At 42.6% G+C, this 18,882-nt stretch overlaps 1 protein-coding gene across 2 annotated transcripts in view; it reads left to right on the forward strand.

Annotated features, from left to right (window-relative positions):
- The window catches only part of PPP1R1A (protein phosphatase 1 regulatory inhibitor subunit 1A), a 72,324-nt gene that overhangs the window by 34,500 nt on the left and 18,942 nt on the right, over positions 1-18,882 (forward strand). For both annotated transcript variants that reach the window (XM_007434955.4, XM_025171014.2), the window contains exon 2: positions 2,823-2,883. In XM_007434955.4, coding sequence (XP_007435017.1) covers positions 2,823-2,883 — 61 coding nt within the window. The remainder of the gene's footprint in view (positions 1-2,822; positions 2,884-18,882) is intronic.

Genomic DNA, 18,882 nt, shown 5'->3' on the forward strand with positions numbered 1-18,882 from the left:
CCCTTGGGGTTGGGGGATATGCAATTCATAGAGCCACAGCGGCTATTCTGTAGTTACCATTCCTTTTTTCAGGAAGAACTAGATGTCATTGTTCTGTGTAGGAAGACTCAGGGGTTCATAACCAGTTGAAGCCTAGTGTTTGGGAAGACTTAAAGCAGGGTTTCTCAACCTCAGCAACTTGCTGGCTGGGGAATTCTGGGAGTTGAAGTCCACACATCTTAAAGTTGCTGAGGTTGAGAAACTTTGACTTAGAGTCTCCTTTAAGATATGCAGTTTTAAAATGGGAGAGGCCTCATGTATCAGTTAGGCACCCCTTTCCATTGGCACATGGAAGTATTGTGTTTCCCACCCAACAGCGGCCACAGAGAAAGCCAAGTGGAATTATTTCACCTCGACTCCAGCCTATCAACACCACCAAAAAGACTGGGACTAGCTGAAGACTGAAGGCAGGGGGGAGCTGTATTTTTGGCATAAGGTCTGTAGTCAGTCTGGTTTAGATGCTGAGAGCTGCATGAAAAATAGATGTCGCTATGTGGGAACCTAAGAGGAGAGGGAGGGACTAGAACTATGAATATTTCATCCATTAATTGCCTGTATGCCCCATATTTTTATTCAAATCCCTGTATGTGGATCATGTGTCCCATAAAAAATGTGAGGAGCTTTGGTAACAAAGACTTCATTGTTCCCCCTCCTTCCTCAGCCATCCTCCTTCAATATCTGGTTGCAGGTAAGACTGCACTGAATGTACTGCAGCTTCCTAAAAAAGAAGCAATAAAGGCTAAAAATATACACAGTGAACAAACCAACCACATAATAAACCAGTAAACACTTCAGTCCAGTAGCACATTTTGGGCATAAAATCAATGCTGTCTCAGCAACAGTGTGTTAAAAAAAAGATCAAATCAAAATATCTGCTTGGATGTTGAAATATAAAAGAGGTCACCCTGGAAAAAGAAGTGAGGCCATTATCAAAAAGGATTTCTGTTGTGCCAGTTATGGCCTGGGGGTTGGGTGGGTGGATATATTCCAAGAAGGGCCATTGATGCTGTTAATGAAGTGCTCTGCGTTTGTTTGTTTGTCTGTTTGTTTTAAAAGCACAGTATATCCAATATACCAAACATACCCAATAGTAAACCAACATGATTCAAAAGAGCTAGAAACAACCAGACTCTAAAACAACAGATAAGAAGCAGTGGTCACAGATTTAACAGTCCAGATGCTTACAATATGAAGCTGAAAATGTTTAAATTGGGAAAAAAGCGCAAAGCACACATACTGATTTCCCAGGCCGGAGTCAAAGGAGATGTTATTCCCTGGTTCTCGAAGGACATTGGAGAGGATTCTAGTGTCAGCCTTCCAAGGTAGATCAAACAGGAAACATGACCAGATGAGCTACTTCTACTTTATTGTAAAGCTACATCAACAGAATCTTGCAATTCTGAAAGTACAATTCTCCCACCTTCTCCTTTACAGCCTGATAAACTAGGGAGGATCCCTTCTGAGCCTCTTGCCCCATCCATTATGCAGCTGCAAGCTATGTTATCTCTTATCTGAGATTCCCTTGGCAGCATCTCTGGACCCAATCTCCCAGGGTCCTTCCAACATACCATTACATCTAGCCACATGCAGACCAGGCAAATATTTCCACAACTGGGATGTGTTACAAACTGGGTGAAGAGATTCTTAGCAGTGCCTTTCTTCTAAGAATTCTCCAATAAAAGATCATTACAAAAGCATAACATCCTTTCTAATTTTTGAAGAAACCATGGCGTACTGTGTTCATCATTGCACGACACCCTCTAGCTTGCCTAACTAGGGAGTTCTTAGCCATTCTCCCCAGGACTTTTTCCTTCAGTTCAACCAGAGGTGTTATCTAAATGGGCAGCAACTGATTTGTCTCCTGGCTCATCACCCCCAAAGTGGCTGAGCTGAGTGAAAGGAAGAGGGGCTCCAACCATGGTGTTCCCTGAAGGGATATGAGGGTGACAGTATGGCTGGGCTGCCTGGAGACAGGAGGCAGCTGCAACCTAAGGAGAAGTGCTGAAAAGTAAATGTATTGTGATGTGTAGTGGGCTGTGAGAATAACCTTGAGAGACAGGAGCAAGAGTCACAGCCTAGACAATGGTCTGATAAGAGAAATCTGAGTCCAAAGGAGGGATGGAGGTGGAGAAAGTGTCTCAGAAGGGACTCTCCTTAGTTCTTAAGTAAGTAAAGGCAAGGAGGGGGGAAATGCTTTCAGACTTGCAGAATTCTGTTACTGTAAAGGTAATATTAGTACTCATGGTTTTGGTTTCCTGTCTGACTACCTCAAAGAGCTGACATCGCGTTACCCAAGGATTAAATGTCATCTTTGTGAAAAGGATTGTTTTGTTCAACCTGGTTTGCTCAAAATGGTTCGGTTAATTCTGTCAATGCTGTTTGTGGTCCTCGGTGGTGATGATGGCTCTACCAAGGTTTTTCTCCTCCATTGTCAGTCAAATGATTGGAAAAGAAAGCATAATGGGTGGGGCATATAGGTGCCCAAATGTCTTTGATTGTACTTCCCATCATCTCCAACTGGTATTGGTTCAACATGTCCAGTTGGAGATAACCCAGTTGTCACAGTACCTTACCCTTGGCTGTGCTGCTGAGTCTTTTGAGAACTGCAGCCCAAAAACATATGGAGGGCATCCTTAGTGATGCTTATCTCTAGTGTACCATCTGCAATAAAAAACTGTCCTTGTAGCTGCCGCCAAATAACAATCTGTCTCTTCTGCCTGCAGTTTTTGGATATTTAGAAAAAGCTCATTACAAGCAGTTAATTGATCTCTTTTGGTCTACAGATCCGAAGGCGTCGCCCAACTCCTGCCACCTTGGTCTTGAGCAGTGACCAGTCATCACCTGGTGAGAGCAGATGCATGACTTGATTGAATGCAAAATTGGGTCTCCCTCTGGTTCCCAGGAATAGTTTGCTGCTGTTCAGTAGGTCAGTCCTGGAGAGAATTTGAATAGTGGTATGTGAGACATCTGTAGACCTCCAGGTATTACTGAACTATCCTCCCAGCAGCCCCAGCCAATATTGCTCAATATCTACATGTAGTAATATCTAGATGGCCACAACCAACATCTAGTAATATCTAGATGGCCGCTTCCCCATGCCTGTCCTAAAAAGTAGCTGATTATTGTACTATGTACATCTTATTTGACCCCTGAAGAAGAGGATATATCCCATTACCTGTGCCATCCTCTCTGATTGGCACAAGAGACCATTTCTATATTACTGAAACTCTCAGACTAGAGTTAAGGAATAAGAGACCAGTCAACTATCTCTACCCCAAAACACAACTTTTTGCTAAAGCCTTTGCTGTCAATTGGTTCTCTCTATTGCTTTCTGCCATGCAAAATAGATTATAGTGTACGATTGATGCTAAATAATGGCTGGGCAGTCCTACCTTAATTCATGCCTGCACAATTGAGGCTGGGGGCTTTGGGCAGACTCCCATTCCCTTCCTGCACTGTTCTTGATTTTCAGTGAATACATTAAATTTACCAGATTTAAGTTTGGATAAGAGTGAGAGATGGGGATAGGAAGAAGGGACTGAAATGATGAATAAAACACATATGGGTTGTAAGAAAATATGAGTCTTACCCTGGACAAGCATTTGGTGCTTGACTACCCAAAGGCAACCTTCAGTATACACAACAAGATTCATATATTGTCCTCAGTCCAAAGCCAAGAGTGAAAAAGTTGTGGCACCCTAGAAGTGGGTGAGACTCTGATATCCATATACTATGATCAGTGTTTAGAAATTGCGGGAATTGTAATCCAATCTGTATAATATTGGAACTATTTTCTCCATTATATCAAATTATTCACATTATCCAAGAGGCTGAGTCCTGAAATTTGTCTGTTTAGTAGGTGCTTTTCCAGGTCTTAAAATAGCATAGACTTTCCTCCCTAATTTGGCTAATGTGGGCCAGTTCAAGGGAAACAGGAATGTAGTGATGTCAGTGTTGGGGCTTCTCCGGGCTGTTTTACCCAGATAGTATGTGGTTGCAGGCCACATTTTTAAATATAAATCTCCCGCAATATTATGGAGTACTTGAGAACATCATTCCAAGGTATTGTGGAAAATTTTATATGCCAGCTATGGAGGGAAGATTTGTGCCCTATAGTATACAGAGAAGTGGATCTCAAGGAAAGCATACTATGGAGGTAGAAGTGCAGAAGAAGATCTAGAGACAGGGCAAGCCCCACATATTTGTAACCTTGGTATTCGCCCTGAATGGCACCACTCAAGTTAACATTCAGAGTCTGTTAGAAGATGGACATTGAGCCAAGTATTTAGGACAAATTGTTTTTAGAAATGTACCCCAATTTGGCAACTGATCTATTTTGTTCAGCATTCCCCATCCATGCTATTTTGGTTTAAGGTACAAGATGGTTTGAAGTTCACATATCCTGTTTTTGGTGGGACCTAGAAGGAAATAAAGGCCAGGACGCTGATGTTGATAAATGGCTCCAAAGAGTTTGTTGTGAAGCCAGCTTGCATTTATAATATTCCAGACTGTCAGGCCTTCATGCCAGACACAGGATGCACATTTACTCATCTGAGATTACTACATCTTCACAAGTGAGAAATGCATGCTCTAGGAGAGGTACAGAGACACATTTCACCCAGCCCTTCCATCTCAGCTGAGACTCTTGATCATTTTAGAACAAAGGCAGAAGCTGAGTTATGGGGCTAGGAAAGAAGAAAACTAACCATTCTCCTGAGCCTCTAATTTAGGGTTACCAGATATCCGAACAGCTAAAGGAGGACATGGACAATTGGAAAGGAGGACAAATGGGGGGGGGGCACACTAGCTGTTTAACTTTCTTGGTGTCTGCAACAAAGAACATAGTTTCCCAGCAGGAAGACACAATGCCTGAGAACAGTCCAACCAATCTGCGACATCCTGGGAAGGCAGCTGGAGGGCGAGGAAGGCACAGTGCACCTCACTCCATGGACCCACTGTGGGGGAATTGTAAGGGTGGCCTTCTCGGCTGGCACCACCTCACAGGCTCCTGTAGAGACTTGGCTCCGGCCCACCAACCACCGCCAGCAAAGCTGCAAGTTTAAGGTGCTGCTTCAGCCCCGCTGGACAGCTGATCCTCTTCTCTGGGGAGAGCCTAAGCTCTAATGCCAGGGCCCCGAGGAGGCAGCACAAGCCCTTTCTGAGCCCAGGATCCGTGAGGGGCATTGGGAGCATCAGCCCTCCAGGCTGGGTGAGCCTTAGTGAACGGCTTGTGGAGAGGCTTTTGGAGACCACGGCCTGAGCCCGTACCTGTGTCAGTTTACAAGGTCACAGTGCACAAATACACAGACAATTTGCACAGTCACAATGCACAAAATTTGAATGATTATTGTTGTGAAACTAGTCCAAACTAAAAAAAAAAAAAACCACTCAAAAAGCCAGACAATATTTGATATTAAGGCTATGCCTGCTGGATGGAGGACATGAGGACAAAAACAAGGACTTGTTCTCCTTTTTCTGGACATCTGGTATTTGATTAAAGGTGATAAATGCTTCTTTGTGCAAGGAGTCAGTTTTGCCTGCCTGGAAGAAGGCAGTGGTCCATCCCCTCCTCAAGAGGTCATCACTGGACCAGGCAGCACTGGACAACTTTTGTCCAATCTCCAACCTTCCCTTCTTGGTGAAGGTCACTGAGAAAGTAGGAGGCCTACAGCTTCAAAGGGCTCTGCAGGAAGCAGATTATCTGGGCCTGTTACAGTCAGGTTTCAGGCCCAGACATAGCACCAAGATGGCATTGATCACACTTGTGGATGACCTCTGGTAGGCCTAGGATGGAGATGGTGTATCCATTCTGGTCCTACTTGATCTCTCAGTGGTTTTCAGTACCATCAATCATGGTATCCTTCTGAGCTGGCTGAGAGGTTTGGAGGTGGAAGGCACTGTTCTTTAGTGGTTCTCTTCCTTCTTCCAAGGCTGGTTCCAGTCAGCATTGGTAGGGGGGAGAGATCCAGGCCAAGGTCTCTGCTTTGTGGGATGCCACAGGCCCTGATTCTTTCCCTGCTCCTATTTAACATCTACATGAAACCGTTGGATGAGATCATCCTTCAGCTTGTGTTAAGTACTATCTGATGACATTCAGCTGTGAATCTCTGCCCCAGATCATTTAAGTGATGCTGTCAAGGTGCTTTCCCAAAACCTGGAGGCTGTACAGGTGTGGATGGGGAAGAGTCAGCTTTGCCTCAACCCTGACAAGACTGAGCAGCTGTGGGCTTTAGGGTCGCCTGTATCTAGTCAGTTGCTATCTTTAACTCTGGTTGGGGTGACACTCCCCCAGTCAGAGCCTGTTTGCAATCTGGGAGTTCTCTTGGATTCTTGACTCCTGCTCAAAGGGCAAGTGACAGGTGTGGCCAGGAGGGCCTTTGTACAAATATATCATGTGCACCAGTTCCCTCCTTTCCTAGATCAAGGGGCAGTGCTCATGGTCACTCATACTATAATTACCTCCCAACTGGACTATTGCAATGCGCTTTACATGGGGCAGCCCTTGAAGAGCATTTGGAAGTTGCAGCTGGTCCACAATGCAGCAGCATGGGCAGTAGTGGGCACTCCTCAACACACCCATGTAACAGCATTGTTGTAAGAGCTGCACTGGCTCACACTACGCTTCTTGGTGCATGCTGGTTGACACCTTTAAGGCCCTACACTTCATGAGGCCAGGTTATTAGCAGGACGGCTATCCCTGATGGTTTCTGTCTGTCCCATTCAATCTGACAGGTGGGCATGCTCCAGGTCCCCTCAGGGAAGCAGTGTCACCTGTGGGGGCTTGGAAGTGTGCCTTCACTGTCATGGTGCTTGCCTTACTGAACAGCCTCCTCACAGGGATACGGATGGCCCCAACCCTGTTGGCCTTCAGGAAAGCTGTGAAGTCTGGCTTATCCCCCGGGTACTGGGGCCAGGGGGCTAATAGAGCTGGCACAGGGTGGTTTGTTGGTGGATGGATGTGAGTTTTATTGGGGCCTCAAGATTGTTAAATGTTATAAATGTTTAATTATTTAAAAAATCGATTTAATTATAAAAAGATAAGATCTACCCTCAGAGTTATAAACTATAAAATTAGACCAGAGATGGAAATTCCCTTATCCTTAGTTTTCCTTCTTTCCCTCCAGTGCCATCTTTCTGATTGGCAGTGCAGTGATTAGAATTTATGTCATGTGCTATTTGGATTTTTAATTGACTGGCAGGTTTCATTAATGTGATTTAGGAGGGAGTCGCAAAGAGAAACAGCAAAGAAGGGATCTAAGCAATTTGTTTAGGTTGGGAAAAAAGTGAATATTCACATACAGTAAATGCATTTTTCAGTTCCCCAATTTGCCAATGTTTCCATTAGAAAATCAATCATAGAAAAAAATTATCAAGACAGTTTGGGCCTTTCTCTTTGGCTTACACTTGCCCCCCATGTCATTCTAGTCCTAGTCCATCCAAATCATGGGCAGGATGCAACACTGATTGCAGTTTTCATTTTTGCAACATCTCTTCTTCAGCTGATGAGGTCTCTTCTGTATGTGTTGCCAGCAGAGAGGTCCTCTCAATTTCTTACTGTTCCTGCCCATGGTTTGGTATATGTCATGAGTGCATGAAAATCCTTCCTTTGATGGTTGTCCAAAGATAAAGCCATAAATGATTAGCTGAAGCAACGGAACCCATCCTGCTCCCAATGAAGGAAATTATTGCAAGAAATTGTCCTCAGTATTTGGACACACACCCTTCTGCCTCATTTTCCTATCCTGTCAATCTCCAACATTTGCACCTGCCCTTCAGAAGACTTGCAGCCCCAACAATTGCCTGCCTCTTATGACCTGTACATCTCTCTCCATCTGTCTGAATATTTAGGAACTTTTCATAGCAGATGGCAGATTGGCAAAATATTCCTAGGGAATGCCTAGGAATTCAGGGCATGCTGCTTTCAAAAAGTAAAGTGCAGATGCTTAGATGATGTTGAGATTAAAGAGCTAAGAGATATTTAGAGTTTAATCCCCCACTCTAGAAGAACTCAGCATCTAGGTAATAATTAATTTTCCAGGAATTCATAAGGCTTGTTCAAGTAGAACTGTGCCACTAGGTTTCACTTATAGTACAGAGCAAAGCTAATAGTTGTGTTAAAAGCTTGCTTTCCTGCACTTCTCTCACCATTTCTCCCAGTCTTACACAGTAAGATGTGTAGAACCGATCTATAGAAAACATGCAACTCCTTGAATACGGAGTCTTCTGGATTGTGTGAGAGAAGAACTCAGAATCAGCTCATCCTTGTGAAAGGAAATGTGCAAATCAGGTGAAATGTACAAGGGGCAAAAGCTTACACTATTATAGGGGTTTTTATCCTCCTATCAACCCTTTGACAAGAAAAGGCTTGCTTGAACAGAGCACCATGACAAGCATGGCATAAATGACATTGGTATTAGTGGGTTGCCCAGTGTTCAAAGTGTCATTACTACTATCTTACTTACTAAAGAAGAGTGCAGCCAAATACAGTAGGCCTGCTAATCAGTCTTGGGGACTAGCAGCTGTCCAAGAGTACCACATGTTGTGTGAAGAAGTCACTTTTCTCTCTCTCAGAAACCCACATCTAGTCCATTTCATTGCGTGAGAGAGAGGAGGGTGAGCTGTCTATGACTAATGGGATGAAATTCTTAACACTTCCATCTTTTTCTTCCCTTAAACAACAGCAACAGGTCTGTCCTAGTTGGTGATGCTCCAAGCCTTTGAAAATTTCTGTGGTCAGTTTCTGCTCTTTTTCTAACTTTGTCAAATTGTGTTTTCAGACTCAAACTCTGTGCTGGCAACTTTGTAGCCCTTCAAAGGAGTTGGACAAAGGCCCTTACTGTAGGCCTGTATGACCAGGAATTATAGAGTCCAAAATATCTAGCATATACCAGGTTGCTAACTCCAGAAGATAGACTGCCAGAGGCAGTGCCCTGCCTGGGTTGGATCATCCAGTGCGGAGGCCCATCCAGTAATCTTGTCTAACCCAGGCTAAAGTCCAGCTTTGCATCTGATATAGAGTTAGATCCATCCTTGGAACTGACAGTCTAGGTGGATAGGTTGGGAAGAGGTATTATTTGGATCAATCAAAGCTATCCCCATTCAGAACACTGTCCTTGCCAGCAATCTGACAAATAAGCAACAACACTATTGAGCACAACAGGCTTCTTAAACAATAATGTGGGTATGTCTCCCTCCATTATCCAGAGAACTGATCCTTATGACACAGCATGTCCCCAAATGCTTGGTGCACCAAAATAGGAAATTGGCAGTTCTGTTCAAGGAACAATCAAATTCCATTGGCTTCTTTGGGAAAATACTAAATTTATGGAAAGATAACCCTGAATATAAGACTATCCTCCAGCACCACCCAAAGGAAGAGTAGATAGAAAAATATTAGAAACACACAAAAATCCTGTGCAATGTTTGGCTTCCCTACTTCGTCATCCTAGAGTTGGCAACTCTAGCTGAAAGTGATCCTGAAGATTATCTCCACCAAAAATTATGTTTCTGTGTAACACATATGTTTGTATTTGTATATATCTGCCCAATGTCACACTTCAAAAAAGGGTAAGACCAGATGATTAATAAGAGGGAGGGAGGGACAGACAGGGTAGGTAGATAGATGAATTAAAAATTACTAATTAAAAGTAACAGCTTGAACAATAAATTACTCCATTTGTACAATTAATTTATCCTGACCTGGATGTGTCAACTATCTTCTCTCAGACAACCCATTCTCACATGCAGAAACACATATGTACACACACACACATATTCTCCCCTTTTTCAGTAGAAACAGAAGAAGACATTGAATGGAGAGGGAGTACAAGGCAGATAGTTGCATGGGGAGGAAAGATATGAGAAAGGGTAAAATGGAAGGAGTTGAGATGAAGGGGGAAGGGGAACACTTTGTTTAGACATGACAGAAATTGTTATGTTTAGCAGCCAAGCAGCTCCTTCCATGGAAGAGCTAATCTTCCAAAGAACCCCCTGAAAGACAATCTCCTACAAATTTCTTGGTTCTCCAGAGCTTCTATTCTTATTGGCTGAATGCAACAAGTAATTATCCTAATTATCTGGGATCAGGCAATTATTTACCTGATACGTATTCATTAGACTTGCTTGAGAAGAGCAAACAGGTAAAGAATAGACTTTATGGGACAAGGTTGGGATAGGAGCATCTTTATTCCCTTGCTGTACCCACTACCTTGGATTGCATTTGTGATAGTCCTCTTCCAAATGGGGGAACAGCAACATGAAAAAAAACAGAAAAGGGAGAGAAAAATCCCCATGCTGTTGAAATTGGTTCTTTATTTTCTGACTCAATGGGTTTCAGATTGAATTAGTCCTTCAAGAGCACATAAACCTAATATTTATTTAATAGAAGTACCAGTGAGGTTCAGCCTGGAACAAAGCACCTCCTTGAAGGCCAGGCTGCGCAGCATCAGTGTGGACTGTGGTAGGGAATCCCAGTACCCATGCCACAGGCAGCCAGCTCAGAGCCCTCAGCAGGTGCCATGGGGTCTCCCAGATGGCAGCTTCAGTGTGGTTTGCTGGGAATCTCACAGTGGGCACAGGATAGGCCATCCCAGAGACTCTTTAGTGTAAGCGTACGGGCCTCCTAGGCCTCTGGGGAATCCTCCCTGGATTGCTCACCCACTTGAGAGAAGCAGGCAGCATAGAAAAACTCCTTTCATACCACTTGGCATTGCTTCCCAGATGCCAAGTGACTGAGAGAGTCAGTGAAAAGAAAGACATGTCCTTTCCTGTGGCTTGCATTCTCTCTACTGCTGCCAGTGGATGAGGGAGGGCAGCAGGCTAGAAAAGCTATTTTTGTGCTGCTGGGCTCCCCCACCTACTTCCCAACCCAGCAGCAGAGGGGAGTTAGTAGTGGGATAAGCCCGTTGGCCTCCTTCCATAGGAGGGCCTAGTGCAGTGTTTCTCAGCCATGGCAGCTTGAAGATGTGTGGACTTCAACTCCCAGAATTCCCCAGTCAGCAAGGCTGGCTGGGGAATTCTGGGACTTGAAGTCCACACATCTTCAAGTTGCCGAGGTTGAGAAACCTTGGCCTAATGGTATGAAAGGAGGAGTGGTACCGTAGGGGGTTGAAAGGGCCAAATCTTTTTGGGGATCCCTGTGGAAAAGGCTGAGATAAACTTTCTCTTGTAACCTTGGCCAAAGTGCTTCCAGGCTAGGCAATGTTGGAGACCCTTAGCACACACTAAGGTCTTCTGGACTGGGGGCCAGCCATCATAAGAACATCTGTCCAGTATTGGGGGAGAAAGCTGAGAGGAGTCTTCTCCCACTGCATGGACCAAAGCAATTCAAGGCCACCCAAATTGCTTTGTTGGGGCGAATTGGGTGGTGGCCTATCTGCTTCTGCAACATGAATCAGGTCAGCCCCAGGAGCCAAGCAGCTCTATCAAAGTGTCACCTATAGACCTAGTGCCTCTCCATGGGAATTCAATAAGAAATAAGGTAATAATATATTTTGGAATTCTTTAAAAAAAGTTTTAATAATATACATGTACGTATATGCTCCAAAAGAGAGCCAGTTTGGTGTAGTGGTTAAAGACAGTGGACTAGAAATTGGGAGACCATGAGTTCTTGGTCCCACCTTAGGCACGAAGCCAGAAGGGTGACCTTGGGCCAGTCACTCTCGCTCAACCCTAGAAAGGAGGCAAGGGCAAACCACTTCTGAAATCTTGCCAAGAAAACTCTATGAATTTGTCCACTTATTTAAGAGATAAAACTGACTTGAAGGAGCACGCACGCACACACACACAGAAAGGCTCCAAAAACGAAGGTTTATTATATACAGATAAATATACATAAATAAATAAATAAATATAAAATAATGGCATTTTTTAAAAAAATGTCCTAAAAAGAAACGCCTAATATATGCTTTTGTCATCCCACTAATGCATAAAAAAAACCCCTAAGCATCTTCTTTCTTTTCAGAATCATAGAAAGGAGAAAGCATTTTTCCTTGCTCATATCCATAGTCCAAGTAAAAAAGATTCCCACTGTCACCAATGATATAATAGCCATGTAAATCAAAGCTGCAGCATTGAAGTGAAAGCTGTTAACTCTTCCCTAACATGGATGGATTGAACAGCAGAAGAGAGGGGAGCTCCCTGAAACTCTGAAGCCATGGAAAAAATATTAACTCTTACTTAATAAACACGACAGCAAAGGCGAAAAGAAAGCATCTTAACCCTGCTGTCACTGAAAAGATAAAAGATTTATAACCGAGGTCACAAGGTCACAAAAAATCCCGTCTCGTTGCATCTCATTAAAGGCCACAAAAAAACCCATTTCATTCAGACCATGTAATTTCAGCATCTTATGTAGTTTCCTCCTTCGTTTAAAGAAAAAAAATCCTCTTATCCTGTGAACGTACTTCCTCCCAGAATGTTGTCACACAGAGTGTGTTGCAGTTAATCAGTGGCCCACTAAAGAGGGCCTTGTCTTGTCATTCCAGATAGGGTCCCCCTGGAGTCCTTTCAAGGGTCAGGATATCATCTCAGGTACAGCTTGTCTTGGGTACGCAGTAGTCTACATGACACAAGGGGTTGTGACCGGTCCTTACGGCTTCTAGATTTGTGAAAATTATTCGGTTTCAGGGTGTATTTGAGGAATATGTTGTGGCTCCAAGGAGAATTTAGGTTGGACTAGACACGCACATCCCTAGTATTGGCTGGGAGGAGGGAGCAATAAATGGGGTGGGGGGGGACATTTCTTCAGAAGCTCCAGGAGAGAAAATGGAAATGCCAATAAGGAAAAACTCATTTGTATTGCAGATGAGGACAATCAACCCAGTGTAGACTGCCTGTGTCCTTAGCTACCTTTCCATGCTACTGGGCTTAAAATGTTGGCATTCGGGAGAAGTTATCTTTATTTAAGTCACTCTTTTTTCTTTTTCTTTTTATAATCATTCTGGCTGCATAAATTAACATCCTTTTATCCCATGACTAAGCTTTATTCCCTAGAGCTGACAGGTGAGTCTCGCTTATTTTACAAGTAATTGTTCCCTTTCTTTAGTCACCCTAATATCCTTTCAGGAACACAATAGAAAATAATCTTTAATCTCCCTCCCTTCCACAAATCTCCCTACATGGAAATCTTCTGTCCTCCAGTCTCAGCAATTGCAGACATATTTTATCAGAAAGGAGCAATCACCTCCTTGGATAGTAACAAGGAGAGAGGATGGGTCAATGTGGCTAACACATCGTCCCTGGCTTTTTCTCTCAGCCCTTCATTAATTATGGGATTGTAGTGTTCTGGGTACCACCTGAAGCTGATTCTTCAGAAAGGCTCTTTTCCTACTGGAATTGTTTTCCCGCCCAGCTTGGATACTCGCTTAAGTTATCTCCCATGCTCTGAAGTGCAACTGATCATTCTGTCACGCACATCCATCTTACTAATATGGTTTTTCATATACCGGAATGGTTAATGTTTGTGAGTTTTGATGATCTTGCCTTCAGGAATGAAGTCAGTCCATGTGTTTTTGCTGTCTTCCTACTGAAAATCATTGGGGTATAGTGGTTTAGGGCCCAGGTTGAAATCAGTCCTCAACTGTGGAAGTTCACATCAGTTGCATTTAGATAATTGCCTAATTATTGAATTAGTCTATTGTAATAAACTGAATATAAACTGAACCCAATAGATTGAACTATAGACTGACCAACAGGCTGGGTTTGCATAGCACACTAAGGCACAAAAATGGAATTCAAATTAACCAAACTTAACAAGTTCTGTGAATACAGCTGGTAGGTTTTTACCTGACCTGGTTAAGCATGTTGCCCAATCTTCCTTACAAGGTGGTGGTGGCTGTAAGAAAAAAATGGAGACAGGGTGTGGTGTGTATGCCACATTGAATTTGTGGAGGAAAGGTTGGATTAAATCTATAATATATAAGGAGTGGAGTATTTTTTGATGGGTGAGGTCTGTGTTTTTTATGGGAAGGGTGATGAGTATGTTGGGAGGGCTGGTGGATAAGGTCATAGGTTTTCTGTATTTTTCTGGCTTTCAGTGCATCTGGGTGTCACTTTTTAAATCTACCTTAGCTAATTGGGGTAGAAATAAGTTTTGGGCAAAAAGAGAAGGCTGCATACTGTTGGAGAGTCAGGTAGTCCAGCCTCCCAGTCATAAGGGGCTCCATGATCGACTTTGTGGCCCATTTGTGCCTCTGATTCCACAAGATGTCACTTACATTCCTTGCCAAAGGGAGACAACTGCAATTGTGCAGCAGACAGGATTGTGTTGGTGGAAGAGGTGGGAATAAAGATAAGACTAATGGATAAAAAATCTCTCCTAAGAGGAAACCTGACGGTAGATACATTTTTATCCCCAGACAGTTCTGGCATTCAAATTGAATTTTGGAACACTGCCAGCGTGATAAGTAAATTGCTTGATGCTCAGACTGCAGAATAACTGTTCCACCACCTGCTCACACCTACCTTTCCCCAGTGATTTGATTCCAGGTTGCATTTAGGTCTGGGTCTATTGAACGTTTTAGTCTTTTAACTGAAGTGATCTCTCTGTCAATTCCTTACCCAGAAAAACTAGCTGAGCATGTAGCAATCTAGCAGTTCCAATCATTTCTGAATGATCTGGTCTTCCCAGATCTGTGGCCTACTGTAGCTGTGGGGCTAAGACAGCAGTCAGAGGGCAGGGGAATCTTCTTGGTTGCTTCTGTTAGTGGTTTTTGACTGCATAGATCAAACTTTCTCAAACAGGCACCCTCCAGACATACTGGTTTATAATTACCATCACTCCCAGCAAGGAACCCACACTGAGGGAAACAATAGTGGCTGAAAAGCTGAAAGAGGAAGGCTGACATATGGTGTCCAAGAAATCTTCAACTAATTGACGGTTGACAGGATAGTTCTAACTTTAGCATCAGAGTGTGTGCTAAGATACCTGAAGGCATACTTCTATCAACCTGTCAGGTTGATAAGAAGGGGCTTCTAAAAAATCTCTCTCTAAAGTTAAAGTTTTTCATCTTTGGGCCATATCCAAAGATTGGAAGGGTTTGGGATCTTGTAGATCTAAACCCAGTTAAATGGTTGAAGGTGATCTAAACCCAGCATAATGATTAAAGTTGCTGGGTTAGGAATCTCCAGCACATACTAGATGCGCCTATATGTCTTAACAGCAACATTTCTTAGTGCCACAACCAAGTATCCTTTGAGGAGTTATCTGAATTTAAATTCATTATTTGGTGTCCTTCCCTCTGGAATATGAGAGAACAGGTTTTTATCTTCTTTTCTGAGACATTCTTTGAAGTATTTGAAGAGTGCTTTCATATTGCTCTTGGTCATCTTCACTTAAGGATAAACATATCCAGGTCCTTCAGTCCAACTTCACAGGATTTAGTTTCTATTCCCCTGATCATCCTTGTTCCCTTTCTCTGAATCTGTTTCAACTTCTGTGAATCCTTGTTCAAGTGAGGTGCTTAGAACTCTTTTAGAGTATTAATGTATCCCTCCCAATGTTATGTCATCTGAAAACTTGGTAAGTATTCACCTTCACCTTTTCATCCAAATCATTAATGAACATACTGAAGAGTAAAGGGCTCAGCACTAATCTTTGTGGGACCCAACTTGATATATTTTGATATATGAAATGAGGAACCATTAATGAACATTATTTGAATATGATTTTTGAATTATGTCTACATCATTCTTACAATCTATTAATTATGTTACCTGATCAAAAGATGAGATATGGGTAATCAGGCAAAATTTATTCTTAACAATTTCATGCTGACTTCTGGTTATCAACATATCATTTTAAGGTGCTCTCTTTATGATCTATTGTACACCCTTCCCAGGTATCTCTGTCTCTTTGGCTTGTAGTTTGCTGGATCTTCTCTTTCCCCCTTTTTAAAAATAGGGATAATATGTGCTCTTTTCCAGTCATCTGCTACTTCACCAGTTCTCCAAAGTTTCTCAAAAATAATACATAAGAGTTCAGCCAAAGAATCAGCCTATTCCTTTAGAATGCTAAGATGTAGTTCATTTGGCCTTGGAAATTTAAAATCAGAGTGAAGAGCTATTCCCCCACCATGTTTCTGTCAATCTCAAGCAAATTGATCAATTCTAAGCATTGGCTGTCCTGACACCATCTCTACAGTTTAGAGCTACTTGTCTGTTCTGTTTCTTCGTGACCTGAGCATCTTCCCATTTCTTTTATTTATGCTTTTTTTCTGTTCAAGATCTTCAGTAACCTTTTTATGTAGCCATATTAGCTTATTCTATTATCCTCTTTCCCCCTCCCTCTTTGGTTTTCTATCTCCTTCTTTAGGAGATCCCATCCATATTGAGTTCCTTTCCCCAGAATCTTCTCCTGCTATGGGGATTTTACTGATAATTGTTCTGAGTTGATTAAAATTCAATTTTTTGGATGTCAGAAATATGTGTTTGACTACATTCAGTTTTAGTTTCCCTTAAAAGAAAGAACTCCAGGATTGCATGGTCCTTTTCTCCAATGTTCTTCCTACTTGTTTAATTAAATTAAGTTTAATTAAGCCTGGATGTGCTGTGACTCCCTAGCTGGCCACATAGTATAGAGGTTAACGTTAGATGTTCGATAGAGATAATATTAATTATATATGTATGTTGTTATAAGTTGTACTTTCTGAGCTGCTCAGAGTTCCCCATTGGGGGGAGATGGGCAGAGAATAAATCCAGTGTGTGTGTGTGTATAAATCTTTCCTGTTGATTAGTATCAAGTCGAGGATAGCCAATTCTTTTTTGCCTTTCTCCATCTAGCTATAGAAAGTTGTTAGCAAGGCAAATCATGACTTCCCCGGGAGGACCATACTTGGTAGAGGTTGTTTCCCAAAAGCTGATGGGGTGAAAACTTCCTCCATTATAACTGTATGTCTCTTTGAAAGATCTGAATTTTGTGTTTGGAAGGCATCAGTTTCACATTCTTGGCTGGATGAGTGATAGTGGACTCTAATAACAGTAGTGCTTTTGTTTGTTTTTCCACTTATTTTCACCCAGAAACTATTTACAACATGACAAGTTTCATTCATCTGGATTTCTGAACAAGAAGAGATATTTTTAACATACAGTAACATACCATCCTCCTAACTTTCTATTGCCATTGTTCCTTTGGAAGAAATTGTATCCTTAATTATTATATTCCTGTTATGGGAATATGGTGTCATCCAACCAGGTCCCTATTATAACCATTAAATCATATTTGTCTTTCTGTACAAACAGCTGAAACTCAAGCTTATTTCCCATAATTTTAATATTAATGTATAGATAATGAAAGCCATGAGCTTCATGAGCCATTTCTGATTTTTCATTGAGTGGTTTAAGATGCCCCACATCAACGACATTCCCACTTTCTGCAATGTGCAAATCTTTATCTGTGGTCCTTAGCTCAGAGTTTTCATTTGCACATGCATACTAGGATTCCATTTAGAGCCCTCCTAATTAAGCTTACCATGTTTTTGCCAACATGCTTTTACCTGTCCTTGGAGGTACAACCCCATTTTATGTCAACAGTCCATCATCTAGATAGGTCTAACCATGGTCCCAGAAACCAGATCCCTCCCATCAACACCAGGTACTACATAGCCAGGCACTCACCTAAGATATTCTACTTCCTTTTCTGGTCCTCTTCCACGTAGAGGAAGGATGGACAAGAACTCCATCTATATCTCTAGTCTTGAGCATCCTTCCAAGATTTTCAAACTCTCTGGTAGCTGCTCTTTTTTGTATCATTTGTTCCAACTTGGATTAGCTGAAGAAGGTAATTGTTAGTGGACTAGATAAGTATTCAATGTTTTTCCGATGCCTAGTCCTGCCAGACCGTGTGCTTCATGAGCGAATGGGTCTAGTCAGTATTTTTATTTTGATTCCTCATAGTGGTGAGTCACCAACTACCACAGCCAGCTACCACAAAACTCTAAGAGGAAATTCAAGTGCTGATTCTGAGCCATTCATTCACAGAGCATGTCATTGGCAAGTGCTTTTGAAAGGAGCCAACGCAAGTCTGGGATGTGCATTTTGAAAGTTGCATTACTGTATTGTGCTTATTTTAATCATCTAAATGTAGGGCTGCCGATCAAACTGCTGTAAACAGTGTTTTTTATGTTTTCATTCATCCTGGAAGAAATACTCTTTTGAGAACAAAACTCCAAGGGCTGAGTGAGGCCGTATCCAAAACGCAACTACCATTTAGGTTACACTTGCTATGCCATCTATCTGCAACGCATCTGAAGCCAAAGTCTTTATGCCGCACACAACAGGCTGCTGGAGGGAAAAAAATATTGTGCTCCCACCTGCAGACAACAGCGGTATCATACTCCGATTAGTTTCAGCAAGTGGGCTTTTTTTTCTTTTCTTTTTTTAACTTACTACCTGACACACACCCGCCTCCCCCTTCCTTCTGCCAGCAGACACCTGTGTTTGATCTTCAAATGGAGCCAAGATCATTTGAGGGCCATTCGGCGCTCCTGCTCCTTCGAGGGCCTTCCAGACCGTCTCTTCCACTGCTCCAGGCCCCTCCCGCCCTCGCCCGCCCTCCCACCTTGCCATAATGCAAAGGTAGATCTCAGACAGGGCAGGCCATGGAGCTCTAGCTCTCTTTTTCAGCGAGCGATAACCCAAGGCTGAAGCCAGATTACTGATTGTTCCTTGGGGGGATAGAGGTCAAGGCAAGGTGTAGCCTTTGTAAGACAAAGGGGCAGCTCCCCTTATCATTACCATGTTCATGTATGCATGTGTGAGCCACCCAGAGTTGCTTAAGATGGGTGGCCGTATAAATGTTTTAAATAAATACAGTAAATAAAATGAGAGAGAGAGAGAGAGAGAGAG

Source organism: Python bivittatus, unplaced genomic scaffold (assembly GCF_059951505.1).
Source record: "Python bivittatus isolate LINGU-HERP-01145 unplaced genomic scaffold, Pbiv_v1 ctg000220_np1212, whole genome shotgun sequence".
Taxonomy (NCBI): domain Eukaryota; kingdom Metazoa; phylum Chordata; class Lepidosauria; order Squamata; family Pythonidae; genus Python; species Python bivittatus.